This window comes from Chrysemys picta, chromosome 10 (genome assembly GCF_011386835.1).
Source record: "Chrysemys picta bellii isolate R12L10 chromosome 10, ASM1138683v2, whole genome shotgun sequence".
Taxonomy (NCBI): domain Eukaryota; kingdom Metazoa; phylum Chordata; order Testudines; family Emydidae; genus Chrysemys; species Chrysemys picta.
This window is the reverse complement of record NC_088800.1, coordinates 77,818,901-77,840,279: the sequence shown is the minus strand read 5'-3', so window position 1 is coordinate 77,840,279 and position 21,379 is coordinate 77,818,901. Positions and strand designations below refer to the sequence as shown.

Here is a 21,379-nt window from a genome sequence, read left to right as displayed (position 1 = left end):
AACATAACCCTAGTTTGCTTATTTTCGGCTTGGTCATCTGATGCAGGAAGCTGTTGCCAAAGCCAGAGACTGAGGAGGAGTTCCTACGCATGTGTCGCCAGAAGGAGAAAGAACTGGAGGCACTACCGTGCCTTTATGCCCCCCTAGAGGCAGACATGTGGAGCAGTATTGAGGATCTCATCCGAATAATCAAGGAGAAGATTGGGGAAGAGCAGCGTAAAACCATCTGGATAGACGAAGATCAGCTATAAAAATAGCAGCAAATAAAATGGAGCTCAGCGGCAATGAAAGGACACAGTAAAGTGGAGCTGGGGCTTTCAGAATTCTCTGATGCAGTGCCGGCCGCTCCTGTTTCATCTTTGCTGGCTGGGGACTCTTTCTGCTGGCAGAATTTGTGTGTCGAATGGAATCAGAGCTGTGTGTTTAACAGTGAGTGTCACAGATGCTAGGTAGCGAGGACATGGATGAGAACGCTGCTACCAGCATAGCGCCGGATTCCCCCATTCAGAGTCGGCAGCTGTTTAACACACGAGAAGGCCAAAGATCTCGAGAGAGAGCTTGAGGTAATTTATTATGTATAAAGATGGACCTCATTAATCTCCTGACGTGACCAGAGTAGTGAAATCTATAGGGAGATAAAGGATCAGGGTCAGGCTGAAGGACATGGAACCTATGGCGCGCCCCACGCCCAGTCCAAAGTGAGAAGCGGAGTATGTTCCATTAGAGAAGCTGCAAGGTGCCGAGTAGCAACAGAAACACTGCAACTGATACCCTCAGCAGCTACACAGCCCTGTGTGTACACGTAGGTGCAGTCATGTGGGAAGGAAAGAAAATAACCATTGTTCCTGGCATTAATGAAAATGACCATTTATTTTCCCTTTATTTTTAAACCTCAGTTCTGTTTAGCAATTTGCCATCCTGGCACCCTCAACAAAGCAAACTCCCAGCTCCCCAATGGCAAATCAGACCTTTCCAAATGGGCCCACGCTTCACTTAGCTGATCCCTGTTACTGTTATTTTACTAGTCCCACGACTTCAATCCTGAATTTCAAAAGCATATTTTAATACTAAAGCTGCTTGGTGCAAACGATGGGAGCTGACTCCAGTTCTCTGTGACAAAAAGATGCCAATAGAGTTAAAAGGTAGAGTGTATAAAACTATAACTCAACCCATCTTAATCTACGGAACAGAGACTTGGCCAGCCACAAGAAAGGAAATCAGTATGCTCTCCGCCATGAAGATGTTGAGATTGTCAAATGGTTGGATGCTCCATGATAGGAAATGTAATGAGGTTGTAAGGGGCCTAATGTGGGTTGCCACAACTGAAGACAAGTTGAGGAAGGTTAGGTTAAGTCGGTATGGAGACCTGAGAGCTATATCGGTAGAATGGCTCTTGCAATGATTGTAGACAGAAGAGGACAAAAGGGGAGACCAAAGACTCGGTACATAGACCAAATATCTGTAGACCTCAGAGAGACCAATCTTCATGACAGCCGGGCATACAATCATGAGTTTTGGAAGAAGGCTATAAAAGTCGCTGACTCCAATAGGGACGTGGCAAGAAAAAAGAAGATGAATTTTGGTGCACTCCTGGAAACTGGATGTCTGCATTTACCCCAGAGACCTACATGCTTCCCCTGTGCTGCCATCTGCCAACATGCCTGCTCTGAATAGGAGGGGCCATTTTTAGAGGATGATCGGGGAAGTTCTTCCTCTAGTGGAAGTTCAGTTTTCGTGACCCATTCAGTCCTTGGCCTCTGCCATGATTGCCAGCATGGAACCAATGAGTATCACACTCAGCTGTAGACATCTGGGGTAAAATTTTCAAAAGTGTCTAAATTACTTAGGAACGTAGACCCCATTTTCAAAGCACTGCCTTCTGTTGACAGTCAGTGGGACATAAGTGCCTTTGTCATCTATGTGCTATTGAAAATGTTACGCCTGTACACTAGGCACTGGATTGAAACCACCAAATTAATTTTCACAGCAACCTTCCAATAATATGATGTGCACCACTGCTGACCTGGAATAAATGAAACCGTGACCTGTGGCTTTACGTCCCTTTTCCCTTGAGTCATCCATGCCTCCCCATTCGCCTCCCTTTTTAGATGGATTCTACACTGAAAGTTGTCATTGTTCCTGTGCTCATCCAAAGTCCCTGGTTTCAGTGCTTCAGGCCAGCATGCAGCAGCTGGTAATAAAAAGGCACACAGAGCCCAAGCCAAACATCTGGCGCTGTCACAGTTGCTAGATGAGTGACTGCATTTTCCTTGGAAGGTGTCTCTGATGTTCCTGTGTGCTGGGTACCTCTCCACGGTGATGCACTTTTTTCTGTCCTGGTCAGCTTGCCAGACTGTGCCTACACATGCAGTGGTGTACTTTATTTTTTTTTCTTATGGTACCTTATAGAAATCATTGCCTATTTTCCCTCTCATTCCCTGCTACTGTGCCCATCACATCATTAATGTTTGAAAAGCTGTTCATAGCAAGTATTTCTCTGAGAATAGTTAGTTGTCTGTCCTACTCCATACGTTGGGAATCTGCCCTCTTCTGCAGTGTAGGGGAGTAGAGAGATTATACCACTACTAGTAGTTTGTAATCCTCAAATTCTTTACAGATTATAGTATACATATGCAATGACATGCAACCATTCTGTGGCAGGGAGTAACAACCAACTGGTGAACTCAGCACATTGCATGATTCTCTAGAGGGCATTTGTCACTTACAAGAGCTGAAGGCAATATCAGGCATTTTCCAGGTATTTGTAATGTCCTGAGACCGCAAGGCTTAGCGTAGAACCATCTTTATGCAGAGACTATGGGAAGGTGGCAATAGAGACTGAGGTTGGATGAGATGATAGAACGAATTCTTTTTGTAAAAGGAGTGACTCCATGGAAGTGATGCAGTCTCCTGGCACCTTAACGCACCTGCTGGGATTTCCAAGGCTGTTGATATTGTAAGGAATTGTGAGCGTCTGCTGGTGTGAACTAGTGGAGTCATCCGTAGCTCAACAGGCAGAGCTCCCAGTTCTACTACACCCAATTGCTTTACACAGATGTCTGGCAACCTGTATAGTACGTGGAATCCTCATCCATTTTTCCAGGCTGAATTACTGGAGACGGGCTGGAAGCTTTGTTCCCCATCCGATCCGCAGATGTGAACTCAAGGGGCAGAGCCAGAACTGGTGTACATTGCCATAGCCTCATTGAAGTCAGTGGAGTTATCCATGACAACATACACCAGCTGAGGGTCTGGATCCTGATCCAAGTGTCACCTCTCTGTAATGGGGCAACCTAACCTCTGGTATCAACACATATGCAAACATGCAGGCTTGAAATGTGAATGAGGTTTTTTCCAAATTTGAGGGGGTTCAGCATCTGTATTCAAATTCCGCCTGCTCCAGAGATAGGTTTGAGATCCACCCTTGGAGCAGGGGCTCAGTTCCAGGTTTTTGATTCATCTAGTTCTTATTTGTGATGTATCTTTTCAAATGACCAACCCCACCTCCCTCAGTCACCCAGACATTCTTTTGAGCACAGCCAATCTGTTAATCATCCTTGGGTAGCAGACAGCATTTATTCAGAGTTTGTAAGGGATTAGGAGCAATAACTAAGCAAATTGCCCACCAGACAACTAATTGGAAATTGGTTTAATTTATTGTAGAATAAAGATGGGCCAAAAATCCCAGTCTGAACTCTCCTGAGTGTGGGGGTTTGAAATCCAGATTAGAATCCAAGCTTTCCCAAATGTCAGGGTGTTCGCTCTTTAGCTCAAGGAGTTTCTCTTTGTTCTTCATTTGTACAGCCCCTAGCACAATGGGGGTCCTGATCCAATATTGGGGCTTCTAGGTGCTACCACAATACAAGTAAATAATATCAGTAAGGCAGTCCATTAAAGAAACATTCAAGCTGCAATACCACATTCAAACTGGAATCCAGGGTTTGAATCTGGAGATTTGGCTCAGGCCATCTCTACTGAAGATGCATCTGATTTGTATAGGCCTATAGTAAGTAAGCAAAGTTTACATCAAACTCTTAAAATACAAGTTGTAATTGGAAGTTGGAAAATGTCTCAACTTTCTTCAAAATCTTAAATTGAAAAGGTGAGATTTCCAACATCCAAGGTAATTGCCTTGTCACTTGATGAGCTATTTATTCTCTAAGAACACTTACAGAACCAGGAAATAAAAATCTTTTTGAAAAATGAACTGTTGGAAAATGTATTTCTTTACCCTTAAGTAATTGCAAAAGAAGAACTGGTCGAAAATTTTCAAAATGGTATGGTTTTCCACCAAAAAGTGGAAAATGGAAACATTCCACAGAAGGAAGATAATTTCGATGAAATGTCATTACATCAAAATGAAGCCTTTTGATAATGTTGAAACATTCCATTTTGACATTTTCAGAATGGAATGTTTTGATTTTTGGTTTTGACATTTTTATGTTCATTTTTTTAAGTTGAAATCTAAATGAAATGTTTCAATTGACCCAAAACAAAACATTTTCAAAAATTTAATTTCACAGGAAATTTTGAAATTCTCTGTTTTGCTCCAATTTAGACTGAAAACATATCTCAAAAATAATGGAATTTCCCACACACAAAAATTCTGGCTCCCACACAACTCTAGCAAAACAAGCTTTGTTTACTATATTTTTGGTAAAGTACCAGTAAGTCATGGGTGGGGTATTAACGTTTATTTATATAACTTTAAAGTAACATTAATAGTGGTTTACAGTCATTAGATGTGGGGCAGTATTTATGATAATAAAGAAAAGCAAACTAAATACAACTTTCCATTCTGCTTTGCCCAACTCTTAAATTATGCTGTATTATGTAAGTCAGTATCATACAGGTCAGCACAGTGGGGAATTGTTGCATGTAAGAATTTCATGCAAACTTTATTACACAGTATTTGATTTTCTTTTGCATCAGCATGCTGGCTGGAGGCTAACCTGTCAATTGTTCTGCAGTAGCAGACAGCCGTGGTAGCACAATTTGCCAGGGAGGGAGAACTGACACAAAGCAGACTCCTCCCTACAAAGTTTAGATGGAGGTCAGCTGCAACTATTATAGAAATGTCTGTACGTCACTTATATATTTATGTTCGTTTATACTGGACCATTTTCATGGCCTGAGGTTGGAGGACTCTTGCAGTGACCAAGTGCTGAAATCAGAATGCTGTATCCAGGCAGACTGAATTCAGTGCTGTGGGATTCAGAATTTGCGTGTAAACCCAGTGCTCTCAGGAGGATTAGGACATGCCAAATGGCTACGTAAAATTGGGGCTTTTAAGCAGCAGTAATTACTCCATCTCATGATGACTCTGGGGACGCAAGGCACAGCCAGGGGTTTAGGGCTTCTGCGACAGTGACAATCTAGGATTTTGCATCTGTGTTTAATGCTGAATGAGCTGGAGCACTAGAATTTAATCTAGCCATACTGTTCGACCTACTGATTGCATTTATGGCTGGTTCACTACTCCCCCTTTTAAGAGTGCTAAGAGACTTGCAGCTCTGAGAAATAAACATCCAAATCACTTGCAATTTCTGTTCAGTGATTATTGCTCCTGATGGGTCTATTCTGTACATCTAGTCCCCCTGTAAATCGGAGAGTTACATGTGCGCACACATCAGAACAGTCTTGTTACAGGGCCTGTAAGGCAAGGTGCAGCACTGCAATTTCTGTTTTAATGTAGCGCTGTTTCTATTGTTCTACCCACTGAGCAAAATTAAAATGTACAAGAAAACTGCCAGCCACTAAATGCTTGGTTCTTCTCTTACAAGTTCTTTTGTTTTTCCCATTTCAACGGCCTTGTCCAGTTGTCAAAGTTCTTGTGGGCCAGCGCATCTATAAATGCATCTATTCAGGGCCTGCAGTGCACTTGTATTGCCCTAGGGTCCTTCATTGTAGAGCTATACTGTGCAGCGATCTGCGACACCAAATGATTAAAATCGGGGAGGGGTAATCAACAACAATAATCGCAGCAGAGAACTGGCTTTATCAGATTTATCCACACAAGGAAAGGCGGGAAGGTGGGTGGGGAAATCTACAGTGGGTCAATGCAACAGTCTTTCAACCTGCGAGACATGAATCCCAATGTGATTTTTGCAACATGTGAAACAAATTGGGTTATTTTGCCCCTGCTGCTAAATGGCCATCTAGCCACATGTTAACAGAGTATCCGGTGGAGACGTCTCAATCTGGAATAGTAGTTGTTCTATTGGCAGAGCTCTGTAGTTCCCACACAATACCTGATGGAACCAGTGTGGCCATTCTGTCTGTCCCTTTCCTGAACAGATAATCTAATTCAGCCACTGCAATGTGCTGCTCGTAGAATCTTGCAAGGCACACAGAGCTTTCCTATACTTCTGGAGATAGCACTCGATCTCTCTGCAGAGTTACCATTAGCCTTCAGGGATCATCCTTGACCCTTCCACGTGATGCTTCCTTCTGCCCTCAGAGACTGTCCCCTGAGTCTTTCTAGGGAAATCTGGCCCCAAGCCTCCACCCCTGAGTCTCCAAGATGAACAATAACACTTAGCTCTTAGGATTTCCATCTGTAGAACTCAAAATGCTTTATAAAAGAAGGTATTGCTATCCGCATTGTACAGATGGGAAAAACAGAGGTACAGAGACGTGAAGGGACTTGCCCAAGGTCAAATAACGGGTCAGTGGCAGAGCCAAGAATAGAGCCCAGGTCTCTTGACTGCTAGACTCGGGCCCTAGCCACAGGACAATGCTGAGTCACATAGATATATAGAGTGATACATTGAAATAGGCTCAAGGCTCTGAATGAAGACACATGCCAATTCTGATACTCCTATCTAGCACTTGAGTGGCAGCTGCCCTATCAGGTGAGGTTTCTAGTTTGACTTGAAAACCTTACCCGTAAGCCAAGTTTAGAACAACAGGAAGCTCCCGTATGAGTCCTGTTTCACACACTCACCCTCCCTCCCCCGCTGTCTCTTTCTGTTCCTTCGCTGCAGCAACCCTCTGATGTTCAGATCACAAGCAGATTCTCGGGGGTTAAATGCGCCATTAGTCACTGGGGAAAAAAAGACCCTTTAAAAACAGATGGTGGGTGATAGAAAAACTGTTCTGAGTGTAAATATCTATACCAGCCCGGCTGCTTCATCAGATCTTAGCATCAAAAGCCGTTTGTCAATTTAGCAACAAACAGCAGTATTGATTTTATTCCAAACTACAGACCTCATGAGAGATGGAGAGGTGGTGCTTTCATATAGAAAATCCTAGGCTGCAGATCAGGCCTGGGGGGAATAACAAGACAGGACAAGCCGGCGAGCAAAGTAACTGCAGCACCAGAATCAGCTAGTATGTAAATAGCAGACAACAGGTTGGAGGTTATCAGGAAGGATGTGGGGGCTAGTTCAACCTACGCAGTTCATCACGGGGCAGGGCCCCAGACTAAAGGGCTAAAAGAGTTAGTTTCCCCTTTTCTGCACCAGAACCTGTCAGCTTTGGTCGGGGGTGTCCTGCGTCACATGAAGTTGCTATTTCAATCTGCACAGGGGTAAGCAGCTTCAGGAGAAGGTGGAGAGAAGGGAAAATGCAGAACAAGAAGGGAAGAATTCAGACCGCACTCTAGGACAAGGATGGCGTCTGTCTTGTACCCTCTCTCATTAGCTTCTCTTGTCATTAACTGCAGGGCTGACAAGTAGACTCTGGAAGCATTTCTTGATAGGAAGGGGCAGGTACCTCTGATCCCCGGGAGAACGTCCCTTCCTCTCTGAGCTAAAGTCACCATAAATATTCCTCTGATAAGTACCTCACTAAGCACGCTGCTCCCTGCGCTCTCAGGAGAGAAGTGCTCTACAAGCCTGTTCATTTTGCCAACAAAGGGGTCTAGAGAAACAAAAAGGAATCGCCAGCACCGCCCGCAGCAATTTCATTTATTATGGCTCTAGCAAAACAGTGAGGAAATGCCCATGGAAGCACACTTAAGTCCCACCAGAGCCCATGTAGAGCCAGAACTCACAGGGCTCCCGTCCTGGTGCGGCCTTCAGAAAGGGCCAACACATGCAGGGAGCCAGTTCCTGGCGTGACACTCAAAGACGGCCAGAATGTACAAGGGCTAAGTCCCAGCATTGTGCGCAGAGAAGGCCAGAACATACAAGGAACTGGGCCCCAGCTTTGTGCTGGCAGAAGACCAGAATGGACGGGAAGGAAGAAAATGAAGCCAAGTTGTAAAAAGTGAAGAAAAATCCACAATTAAGCAAAATAAGGTGAAAGAGAGAGGAGAAAAGAGCGCAGTTCATTCCTGATGTACGTGGACATAACTCCATTGATTTGCACTTCATTCAAACTGGTCTTAAATATGGTCCAGAAGAAATTAAGCTGAGTCCCTTCTCTGGCCTATCTTGAGTTCTTCACACCCATGTAAATTTATGATTAAATACAGTAGTTAGGGCCAGATTCTGATTCCTGTACTCAGGTCCCTCTATGGGGCTGCTAGTGGGGCACAGTTCTATTTAGGGGGATCAGAACGTGCCTCTAAATATTCAGGTATAACACATAACTGAAAACCAAGTGGCTCCCGCCAGCGTTGCTCCCGGTGAACTCTGCCCTGGGATGCGCCTGTGCTAATGGTCTTTTTCTCTCTAGAAGCCTGGAATAAATGGGCCTTTTTTCAAAGACAGCCTCATGCTGGTTAGTCTGAACTCTGCCTGTGTAGCGCTGCTGCTTCACTACACCCTGGTGCTGAGCTGCTCCCCTCATTATCAGATTGCTGTTCATTAATCAAAGCACTAACAGTGAGATAGAGAAGCCTGGAATACAGCGTGGACGGTGCTTCATTTGTACTGATTGATTTTCCCGTCATAGTTTATTATTATTATTTACTGTGTGTGCTTCAAAACAGATTGAACTGCAATGTGTGGTGGGTACCTATTTTAACTCCTCTTTTTAGCACCTGCTATTCCTACTATGGCAGTAAGAACAGCTAGTTCTCCAATGGCCAGGGCTCAACATCTTCTCTACTAAGGGACAGAAAGAGTGGAGTTGTTATAGAAATGGAGTTCTTCTGAGACATGGAGAAGTCCTGGTTTCCAGAGCTGCTGAGCATCTACAAGTCCTGCTGAAATCAGTGAGCTCCATGGGTGCTCTGAAAACCAGAGCCCAAGATGTTATGTCTTACAGGTCCTCTATATTGGCCAGGGTTGCAGCAGGTGGAGGGATAAACTGAGGAGATTTGTAGGACTTGCATGGTTACATTTAGCTCAGGGCAAGGATGGTTTGGCAGCTTCATGGTGAGGTTTTTGTCTTGCAGTGGAAAGAATGAAGACTGTGCTGGTGATGAAATACACTCGGTCTTCTTTCTCCCTGGATCTCCATTAATCTCCCAAATCACCATTCATGGCAATTTGACTTTGATCTTCAAACCAGATTGGAGCAAATTTTGCAGATTTCCTCCCTGTTGTCTAGACTATCAGAGCAGGGCAGATCTAAAAGATTGGAGCTGGTGGTGGTGTGAAGTGGTCAGGGAAAGGTTCTCATTGAAGTTGACATTTGCATCAATAAAGGGAGGATGGAGGCTGCAACAGGCTTTACAAATAGACATCTCAGCCCCTCAATAGACATCTCAGCCCCATAAATAAAGTAGTGGCGAACCTAGCATCCCCAGATACTAGGGGTGAAATCCAGGCCATTCTGAAGTCAATGGCAAAACTCCCATTGGTTTTACTGGGGACCAGGATTTCACACTAGGGATTTTCAACCATCTGAGCCTCTGGTTGCACTTATTCTGCAATTGCCTTATTCAAGGAATACAACAGGAAGCCCAAGGTTGATTGCAGTCATGGGTGTGAAAGGCAGTTGTGGAGGGAGGTGATGAAAATAGATATGAGAGAGAGAGAGAGTTGTTTTTCTACTTGTATTTTATAATTAGCCCAGGTCAGGAGTGAGGGGGCAGCTGCCAGGTCACAAAGGCCCTTAGCACCGTTTCATTAATAAAGTTCATAACAGAAACCACAACTATTCAGCTGTTTTGAAAGTTTCCATGGGCGGTTCTTCGCTGTTACTGGAAATGTGAGTCTCCTTCAGACAGGAATTTCTTTCTTATCACGTGCTTTATCTTGTTCAGATGCTGTTTTTTACTGATTGGGGAGGGGGAAGGAGTGTGTCACCACTACCTTCTGATAAGTATCAGGGGGTAGCCGTGTTAGTCTGTATCTACAAAAACAACAAGGAGCCTGTGGCACCTTAAAGACTAACAGATTTATTTGGGCATAAGCTTTCGCGGGTAAAAACCTCACTTCGTTGGATGAAGAAGTGAGGTTTTTACCCGCGAAAGCTTATGCCCAAATAAATCTGTTAGTCTTTAAGGTGCCACAGGCTCCTTGTTGTTTTTACATTCTGATCGAGTGTGGCAGAATTGATCAGAGATAACCATTCTTCCTCTACTTGCTTAGCTAGCAGATAGGTCCTTTAGCTCCACTGGCAGAAGCCTTTGTTTTTTGAAGCTGGAGATGCTGAGTTGGACTGCCTTAGCTACCTCTCAATACCACATGCTTATAGTGGTCTGCTGTCCCATAGCATCTGAGTGGGATGACAGAGTTTTTATGATGGTCCCTTCACCTCTTGTGGCTGAGCTCCTTGGGCTACAGCAAATAATTGTTTTCTCACCCGTTTTCTGGAGCAGTAGGAGGGGTAGTTGAGTGATGGCACAATGGACCACCAGGCCACAGTCAGTGGAAACACAGATGATCCCATCGATCAAGCCAATATTTGGTCACACGTGAAGTCGCACTCCCAGGGTTAGGAAACAAGCGTTTGAGGAGTTGATATCGTAAATGTGTTTTTACAAGCACAGCCTTGTGAGTGATGGGAGGAGGTGAGGTACATAGACATTAGTGACGGATTTAACCAGGACCAAGTACAGAAGTCTGGATAAGATTCAGTTGAGCAGTATTGGTCAAAACATTGCATATCTTTGTAAATCTGGCACTGGTTCATTCATACTTTATTATTATTGTTATTAGGGCCCAGGATGTACTGCAGTTGACTTGAATCAGGATCAGCTGCAAAGATTTTCAAGATTTTTTTCTCTCCTTTCTTTCTATGGTGCATTTATGCCAACAAAAGATGTTACTGATTTTTTAAAAGAATTCTATCTTCCTCTAGTGGTGAAAGGGGTTAACTTCAGTTTCCAGAAGCAATGGGCATGCAGATGTGTGCGCACAGGAGTGCATATGTATGTGAATTAATGGCGTGACAAATCTAAGGGGTCAAAGCCCCAGTGTTAGTGTTTACTTTTATAATGTTCTGTCTCATAGAAACCCCCCTTATCTTTGATTTCCAGCTGTTGTATATTAAATCCCATTTTAATGCCCCCATTGCAATAACATCCTTTTAAAATGCCCTGAATGACAGTGAATTCCCATTTTAGTCGTAGGACGTGATTTTTCTCCCTCCTAACTCCAGCGATGTAGGATAAAATACTGGGTCATGCCAAGAGGTGATGGGGTAATAGAACACTCCATATGTTTTACAGAAAAAATCTCTTTGGGTTAAGCTGTTTTCAGTTCAGATGAGACATGCTCAAGCCCTGATCACCTTGTAACACAGCCATACGATACAAATGCACTGGAGTGAGGCAATATTGATTTACTTTCTGTAAAAATGTACGTAACGCCAAGAAGCCAGGCACTTTTCACCGCCTCTTCTGAACTCTGTCTGATTCCTGTGCCCCTGCTGCCAGCCCCCAGCCTCATCCCCTCTGCTATGTGTCCCATATCACTCTAATCATCCCTGAGTTGCAGGCGTCCGGCTGTGAGCCCCAAGTCTGACAGCCTCTGCTGTAAACACCACTGTGACTTCCTCTTAATTATCCATCATGTGTTCCTGGCTATAAACCAGGGGTTCTCAAACTGGGGGTCGGGACACCTCAGGGGGTCACAAAGTTATCACATGGGGGTCACGAGCTGTCAGCCTCCACCCCAAACCCCACCTTGCCTCCAGCATTTATAATGGTGTTAAATATATTAAAAAGTGTTTTTAATTTATAAGGTGGGGGTCGCACTCAGAGGCTTACTAAGTGAAAGTGGTCCCCAGTACAAAAGTTTGAGAACCACTGCTATAAATGAATGCTTTACTGCTCCCTAGATCTTCTCAGCTCCATGTCTCTGGTATGAACTCCACATCTCCCTGTCCCTGATCACCACGGGCTTGACTGTGAGCTCAACTGTATTCCCTAGTGTGGTATTACAAAGAATATTGGACCAATGGGGGGGACGTGCCAAGATTGGGAATGCCACAAAACCGTACCTCACCCTGTTTCAACTGATAGTTAGCATTGTCTGCTATTTTTTTTTTTTGCTGCCAGTAAATATCCATTTAATGCCAAAACTGGATACTCATAAAACAAGCTGAACATGATTATTGGATGAGAATGTCAATACTATCTATTCATGACATCCTGGTGATTGGATTCCGGAATGATGGACTATGATGGTTTTGAGCCCCTCTCCGCCTTCTGAGCACCATCGTATTTCTCCAGACATTTTCATAGTGATAGAGGCAGTGTTTAGTTGCAGCCCCTATACACGATATCTACCTCACGTGTCCCCAAAGGGTCTTATGTCCCTTTTGCAACAGCCCAGAAAATCTCAGTGTGGCAGATTACACTGAGGCCTGGTCTACACAGGGAGGGGAATCGATCTAAGTTACGCAACTTCAGCTACGTGAATAACGTAGTTGAAGTCGACGTACTTAGACCTACTCACCGAGGTGTCTTCACTGCGGTGAGTCGACTGCTGCCGCTCCCCCATCGACTCCGCCTGCGCTTCTCACAGCGGTGGAGTACAGGAGTCGACGGGAGAGCGCTCAGGGGTCGATTGATCATGTCTAAACTAGACGCGATCAATCGACCCCCGCTGGATCGATCGCTGCCCGCTTATCCGGTGGGTAGTATAGACATACCCTGAAAATATTATCAATGGGCTGTGGTGAGTCAGAGGGAAATACCTCCATCTTGTGACTTGTGTCATCTGCCTTGTCTCTGTCATCGGACCCTTACATGGAATGATTTCATTGGATCCTCACTGCATTGCAGCCATTTGCTAAAACATTCCAGATTTATCAAAGACGCTGTCATCTTGCTCCCTCCTGTCGGAGGCACTTTGGTTTGGGTTATTTTGGGTTCCTTGTTCTATCCTGTCCTGCCACCCACACCCAACTCCCCTCTGTGTCACCTGTTCCTCTTCCAGCCTAGGTTATAAATGATATTTCAGTTTCATTCAAGTCATTCCCTGACTAGCCCATTTATAGTGCTGCACAGGGAGATCCCAGCTGCCTCCCAGAGTTGTAATTCAATTGGACTCACCAGCTCTTGTTCTCAAACTGCTTCAGCTGCACTTTCCTCACAAAATTATGGCAGTAGCAACATAGGTGCCTGAACTAGAGGTGCGGGGGCGGGGAGGTTCTAGCGTGACCAGATGTCCTGATTTTACAGGGACAGTCCCGATTTTTGGGTCTTTTTCTTATATAGGTTCCTATTACCCCTCACCCCAGTCCCGATTTTTCACATTTGCTGTCTGGTCACCCTAGGTGGTGCTATCACACCCCCAGGCTTGAAGTTGTTTCCATCCTATACAGGGTTTACAGGTAAGTTCAGTGAGTCTCAGCACCGCCACTATACAAATTGTTCCAGCACCCCTGAGCAGCAACGTCCAGAGACTGAGTTAAAGCTGGAGGTTTGAGCAGAGACTGCATTATTCTGCATCTAATCCCTCCATTCTGACAACAGCGGGGATGGGGTGTGTGGGGGGGTGTTTAACAGGAACAGTGCATTGTTCTGCTTCACAGTCAGAGGCTGAAATGCCTTTGGAATCAAGGCGCAGTGACTTGGAACATAAATAAGAGCTCTGAGTTAGTTGCTGCAAGGCAGCCCTCTCACTTCCCTCTTGCACCATTCCACCCACAGCTGTGCTCTTGCTCTTCTGCCGCCCAGCTGTGCTCCTGTGATAATGGATGGGGAGGAAAATTTAGACCTGTTCTCTCATGCTCATGTGCCACTGGGTGGTGACACAGTACTACACAGAGACACAGCAGTGACCAGTTAACCTGCACACATGCGGTCCGGGGCCTAGTACTCACAATCTTCTGCTCCCAAAACACAGGCTTTTATCACTTGAGGTAAAACAGTGGTTCTCAACCAGGGATACATGTACCCCTGGGGGTATGCACAGGTCTTCCAGAGGGTACATCAACTCATCTAGATATTGCCTAGTTTTTCAACGGGCTACAGAAAAAGCATTAGCAAAGTCAATATAAACTAAAATTTCATAGAGACAATGACTTGTTTAGACTGCTCTATATACTATAATATATACTCTAATCACACTGACATGTAAGTACAATATTTATATTCCAACTGATTTATTTTATAATAATATGGTAAAAATGAGAAAGTCAGCAATTCTTCAGTAATAGTGTGGCTGTGACATTTTTGTATTTTTATGGCTGATTTTGTAATCAAGTAGTTTTTAAGTGAGGTGAAACTTGGGGTACACAAGACAAATCAGACTCTTGAAAGGGGTACAGTAGTCTGGAAAGGTTGAGAGCCACTGAGGTAACAGATAACCACCATCAATAAGCTGTCACTAGCATTAGGGTCTATAGTCTCCTTGTAGGCTAAACACTAGAGGGTGGTATAACCATAGACACTTGGCTAGTCAGGTCAGATTTCAGCCAGAAGAATATTTACCCATGCAGTGTGCTCTGTACCACGGGGCAGATATATATAAACCCAGGGCCAGATGTTCAGCTGGCATCAGTCAGCATAACTCCAGTGACAGCTCATTAATTAGTTTTCATTCTTGAGTGACTCCGGGGAGGTGCCACCATACTCCAACCTGCGGCTGCCCCTCTAACACTGCCACTAAGTGGTGCACACTGAGTTATCAATTCTCTTAGTTTGTCTGTTTGTTTTGGTAGCAAAACCAGTCACATTCTGCTCTGTGGGTAAAACCCAGAGGTCAGCTTCTGCGCAATCTAGCCATTGAAGTCAGAGCCTTGCGCTCAGCACCTGCCAGGATTTAACTGAGCGAGTTTATCCCCAAGTTTAAATTGAATCTTTATTTGCAGCTTTTTATTTTTAAAATCTTGTTAGTTTGCAACAGAACCCGAGTTGTCTGTACAACCCAGCCAGTTTCCACCAGATTTGCTGCTGGTGAGAGCGAGAGCTGGACAGGACATAAAAAGCTTACGCTTCTATGTGGCAATGCAGAGCAATACCAATTCACTACTGGGCTTCTGTTCTTAACTCAGCTGGCTAGATCACAGCACCTGGTTTGTGAATCCACAGGGGCTGCAGACCTCTGCTGTAGAGTAGCTTGAGGCTGCTTGCCAGATTCCCAGTCTGTGGTCCCCAGGTGCTCTTCAAACTGCTTTCTGTTTATTCCAGTTTACTTTCTCACTCATTTCTTTTCAAATTGAAATATGTTTTTCTGTTATTAACTAACTCCCTGCCACCCTGCTTGCAGTAAAGCTTGATTTATTTATCCCTTTCTGCATTAAGGGGACGGGATACTTAATCTCCTGTGTGTGGACTCAAACATATCATCTCAGTGAAATGCTGATCAGTCCTCCTCTGGTTAGCTTTCTGCCAGCTCTCCTCTGCCTTCCTGCTGGCCAGGTTCTGCAGCATTCACTACCATTTCTTTAAATTACACAGTCCCTCCTCATCAGAGACCAGTAAATCCTAAATTAGCTTGTAGTCTCTTGTCTGTGTGCATGCGATTGTCTGTGACCTTCTAACTGTTCACCATCTAAGCAACATTATGCTAGGTCAGTACTTGGAGGAATATCTAATCATTGCACTTTTGTTCTGGAAATATACTTTTCTGTTAATAAGTGTCTCCTTCCACAGAAACCTCTGCAGAAGACTAGAGGAGGCTGGTAATCACCTCATCTAGGGGACAATAAATAAACATTTCATGGGAGCAAATAGACTCTCAAGCACTGTGGGCTAGCATTTTAAATCCATATTAGATGCACATCTATAAAGTGAAAAAATGAGGGTTATCCCTATGCATGGACACATGCATACTGGCTGGCAGTGGCACGTTCTTTCAAGTGGCAAACACTTACTGTAAGTACCGCTGTTTTTATACCCTTAAAATATTGTGTAGACGTGGAAAGAGAAGGTTGTCCACCTGCAATTTTCAGTGCAAAATTAAGTGGGCAGATTTCACACCATAAACTAGAGGAGGGGAGCCAGGAGTTCCTTGTAAAAGAGCTCAGATTCTTCTCAGAGAGGGACTCACTCAGTGGCAACTCAAATACCACCAAACTTCATGCTCCAGTTGCTCTGGAACAAACCCAGGCAGAGTGAGCAGAATACTGATCTCCACACCAAGGACCTCCAACATACCAGTCCATCAATGACCTCATGCAAACACTGGGGATAGTGTTTTATTCTTCCTAAAGTGTAGGTGTTAAGAAGCAGGTGACAGGCAAGTGGGTGACCCTGCATTTGTGAGGTCACTGGACAGTTCCGCAATAGATTAATGAAAATGACATCACTGTAACCTTTTTACAGTTAGCACCAGGCTTCTTTTTTTTAAGTAACTAACAGAGTCCTTGTTTGAATCTGAGAGAATAACCAAAGAGAACATCTGTTTTCTCCTTTATATTTGAGCTTCACTAGCAGGTCATGCACATAATTATATTAAGCCTTGCTAATTTCCTACTGGTTTGTGGAGCTCTATATTACCCATAGAGATATTTGGCTCTGCATCACTAAATAAGTCATTTTAAAAAACACTGCAGAAAAAAACAGGCACAGTTTAGCAGTGATTGTGATGAGTTCCATTCTCAGGGAGCTCCATTTTCCCTGGCTTGTGTTTGTCATTTTTGCCATGTTGCTTTTCTCTCCATTTCTCATGTTATTGCCGAGCGGTTGTTTTTATAATATAGATGCCCCATGGACAAGTGTGAACCAACAGGACTACTTAGGGCTGCACTTCCCATGCTCATAAGCCACAAACCCACCGCTATGTGTGCTTTCCAGGACATATGCCCGTTCTCAGATTCCAGTCCCGGTGTGCTTTCAAGACCCATCCTCCCAGGCAGAACATAAGAGCCAGTCCCTGCATTTTCTCAGGACATAACCACACATTCAGAGAGGCCCATGCTTGGACCCCAAAGGCTCGTGTACTCTGATGACAACACATCATCCCGGCACAGCTTGGCGGTTCAGTCCCTGTACTCTCAAGACATAGTCCTGCACTCAGAACCACAAGTCACAGTCCCTGTATTCTCTCAAGATATCCCTATACTCAGAACCTAGGCTTTGTGAGCTCTCAAGGCCTACCCTTATATTCATCAGGACCCTTGCTAGGGTACACAATACGTACCATGTTGCAGACATTCCATGGGAAAACCACAAGTTAGATTAAAAAATATCAGCTTCTTTCAACTACTAATAATTTGGAGACTAATAGGAGGTTTAGTGTTTTGAAAATTAACTAGTTCATTGAGTGACAGTGGCTGGCGCTGCAGCGAAAGAACAGGCTGCTGCCAAGTAGTCTGCGAATGAAGATTAATTGGGTAAAGAGCCACAACTTACATATTTCTTTTATTCCTATTTCATCCCCTAGGGGACAGAAAATGAGTGCTACAAAGAACACACACAAAAAATCCCTCTGCTACAAATTTTATAAAAGAAACAGACTTGCATTGTCCCTCCAGGCCTGTCTCAAGCTCCCGCACTGTTTAGTGGTGGGTGTGCCATCCGCAGCATAACGCATGCTGGGAATAAATTACACAGAGCAAGAACTGACTGTTTGTGAACTTAACAAAAGAAAGAGGAAAGAAGGAATAACTAAACATAGAAATGTACTGAAATCACACAGAGATGGAACGCACTATTGGGCTATCTGGCCATCCAGTCCACCGTGGCCAATGCAGGATTGTTGCCGGTTCTCTTGTGCTTTGTCCAGTCCTGTTTCAAATGTCTCTTCCCCTGCCCCCAATAGCTCAATGAAGCCTTTAATTATGAACCTGGAGCCCATTACATCTTGGGAAACTTCAGATCCCAGATTACCGCCAATTGTGTGGGATAGGGGTTTGAATATTTCCAGGGTCCACTGTGGGGGAAAGTAAAGTGAACTGGAAAAAAGGCCGAATCTGGGAGCCAAATTCATAATTAAGAGTCATATCCTGGGGATGCTGAATGACATCAATTTACATTGATTTCATTGGGTATTACAGGTACTAGGATTGGGCCCTGAAAGAAAAAAGCCAGTTGTGATAGGGATGATCAGACATGTGGAGACTATCCAGCCAAGATTCCAGTACCAGAAGCCTGAATTACCATACTGGGAGTCTCTGGTCCCATTGCTGAGATCTCTAGAAAGCATCCTCTCTATCTAAACAACTTTTTTCTGATTCCTCCCCATAAATTTCATTGTTTAATTTGTCTGACCATTTTCTTTTTATTCAGCTATCAAGAATACACAGAGAGAAGGCCATCAAGAGATTCACATAAAACCACTGGCAACACAGCAACTGGAACAGGAGGTTGGCCTTTTAACATTACAAATCCATCAGATTAGTTACGTGTTTGAAGTGTACCTGGAAACTGAACACCTCCTCATCTGGGCAGTAATAGTCACAATCACCACGATGTAAGAGAAGCAAGGGAGCGCAGATCATAAATCTCCTTCAAATCTCAGCTTTGCCATCTAAATGCATAGTAAGCAGGAGATGTTGTGAAGACCAAAATTATAACAGGATTAAAATCCTATGGCATCTTTAACTAAGCTAAAAGAAACCAGGACTGCTTTTCCCCTGAAGTAATAGTATCCTGGTAATCTGACTCAGTTTAATTGCCTAACCCACTGGTTAGAAAGAACAACTCAGGTGATTTATCAACAGGGAGTCCATTACTACATATTTTGTCATTTCCTTCTCTCAATATTCCCAATTCTATAACACCTGGCAGGTACAACTGTGATCGCAATGTCATGTTCTTGTGTCCTCAGCATGGGTAAGTGTCCAGTGTGTGATGAAAGTAGCACTTACTAATTTTGATTCTGTTCATGAAGCTGTTAACTGAAGTGATGATGCCACCTCATTCTCCTGACCAGACACAACAGAATGATGTTGCCACCAGATAATTCTGTAACACTAGAGGACAGAATGGGTGTGGAGGGGCTGTGCTATCCATGGAGTTCCCCATGAGGAATTCTGGCTTAGCCAAAAGTGACAGCTTTGCCTTCTTTCAAGAATTGCAGCACTTGCCCCTCCTGTGTCTGGCCCACTTGGTAGATGCTTTGGAGGTAGGCAGGACCATGGTGTCACCCTTCCTCATTTCAGTTACCTTGTGCCTGTGCTCTCCAATGAGACTGTGTCCTCTTCTGGGCCTTCTAGGTGTAGTGGGTCAACTTGGAAGAGTAAAACAGAGATGTTGGGGGTTCAAGCTTACTACCTTCTTCCTCATTCAACTGAGCTCCCAACTGCTTCACAACCTCCAATCCACAGCATTCCCCCTGTAGTGGGTCAGCTGCCTCCTAGCACCCACTCATGACCAGAGATCACTCTGCAGCAATAAATCAACAGCACAGTTCAAAAGGTAATTAGAACACTTCCTTTGTGGGATCCAGTTTATTTATTCTTTACTCACATTGGCATTCCCAGTTCTTCTCACACTGCATTCCCAGTTCAATATCTCCCCCCCTCCCCTTCCTTTGGTAGGGATCTCCCAGCCCTTCTTCCAAGCACAGAGTCTTAGTTCACCAGTGTTCAGTTTTTACATGGATGGACCTCAGCCTTCAGGCTCTGGTAGCAGGCTGTTCCTCCTGTTTTAGCAGCCCACTCCCAGTCCTCTTGGGTGGGGCAACTTCCCCTGGTTTCAGGGTCTTCACTGCAAGAGTCTTTCCATCCTCTCTACCGTCTATGCAAAGCTTCCTGCTGCTGCCTTAATAGGCAGAAAGTTTAAAACAAACGCAAGGAAGTACTTCTTCACACAGCACGCAGTCAACCTGTGGAACTCATTGCCAGGAGCTGTTGTGAAGACCAAAATTATAACTGGATTAAAAAAAGAACTAGATAAGTTCATGGAGGATAGGTCCTTCAATGGTTATTCGTCAAGATGGTCAGGGATGCAACCCCACGCTCTGGGATTCCCTAGGGCTCTGACTGCCAGATGGTGGGATTGGATGACAGGGGATGGATCACTGGATGATTGCCCTGTTCTGTTCATTCTGTTTGAAGCCTCTGGCATTGGTCACTGTCATAGGACAGGATACTGAACTAAACTGAACTACTGAACTATACTGAAATGGACAATTGGTCTGACACAGTATGGCCGTTCTTATATTCTTTTATAGGGGAATCAGCTATCCTCCATCAGGCCCCATCCACGCACAGCACAGGTGGACTGGAGCAGTTCCTTCAGTATTTAGGGTTGGCTGGCACCAGGCCTCCAGCCCTAAAGGGGCAAGCCACCCTGTGACATCACCCAACAGCTCCTCAAGAACCATCTTTTTGTTCAGAACTCAACTGCTGCATAGCCAGTGAGGGAAATGGAGTGACTGTTACTCTACCTTCTCCCTATTTCTCCTCCCCCATACTCATCTTTCACTCCATGTTTTCCTCTTTCTTACGCTGCCAGCAACTGAGAGACAGGTAAGAAATGTGCCCAACTTCTCAGCTAGCTCTTCACCTCAGAAGGAGGAGGAAAAAGGACACAAAGAACAATAATAATTAAAGTAACAAATAGAGAAGGAACAAGGGGAATGGAATAGAGATAAAGAAAGGATGAAACTGGGAGGTGGAGGCAGGGCCGTCTCTACCATTTTTGCTGCCCCAAGCAAAAAAAAAAAAAAAGGCCGCCCGAACTGCCGAAGCAAAAAAAAAAAAAGGTGCCTGGACTGTGTCGCCCCAAGAATGGACGGAATGCCGCCCCTTAGCATGTGCCGCCCCAAGCACATGCTTTCTCCGCTGGTGCCTGAAGCCTGCCCGGGGTGGAGTGAGAGAATGAAATTGATAGACAAGACTCAGTATTATGGTCACTACATTGTATTTAATTTACTCATGCAACTGGTTGGGGTTTTGATGTCTCCGCAATGGAAGGCTGGGGGAGAGGGATGATTGGGAGTCATGGGGCGGGGCGATAGGCAGGGTCCAGGAAATGGGGAGTGTGGTGTATTTGAGGAGTAGTGGCAGACTGAGCACAGTATGTTGCTTACAAGATGTTTTCTTTGGGTGTTCACACACTTAATTGTGCTGCACACACACACACAAAATTAGCAAAGGCATCAATAAGTGGCTACACTAGCACTGCCCAGTCATAGTGAGGTTCTTTCCCACCCTCTCAGCCAGGGCCGGCTCCAGGCACCAGCCTGGCAAGCAGGTG

General features: G+C 44.6%; 1 protein-coding gene across 5 annotated transcripts in view; it reads left to right on the top strand.

Moving 5' to 3' along the window:
- The window catches only part of CARD11 (caspase recruitment domain family member 11), a 184,482-nt gene extending 180,276 nt beyond the window's left edge, over nucleotides 1-4,206 (top strand). For all 5 annotated transcript variants that reach the window (XM_042853132.2, XM_065560141.1, XM_042853130.2 and 2 more), the window contains one exon: nucleotides 47-4,206. In XM_042853132.2, coding sequence (XP_042709066.2) covers nucleotides 47-251 — 205 coding nt within the window. In that variant the 3' untranslated portion in view covers nucleotides 252-4,206. The remainder of the gene's footprint in view (nucleotides 1-46) is intronic.
- Nucleotides 4,207-21,379: the final 17,173 nt, after the last annotated feature.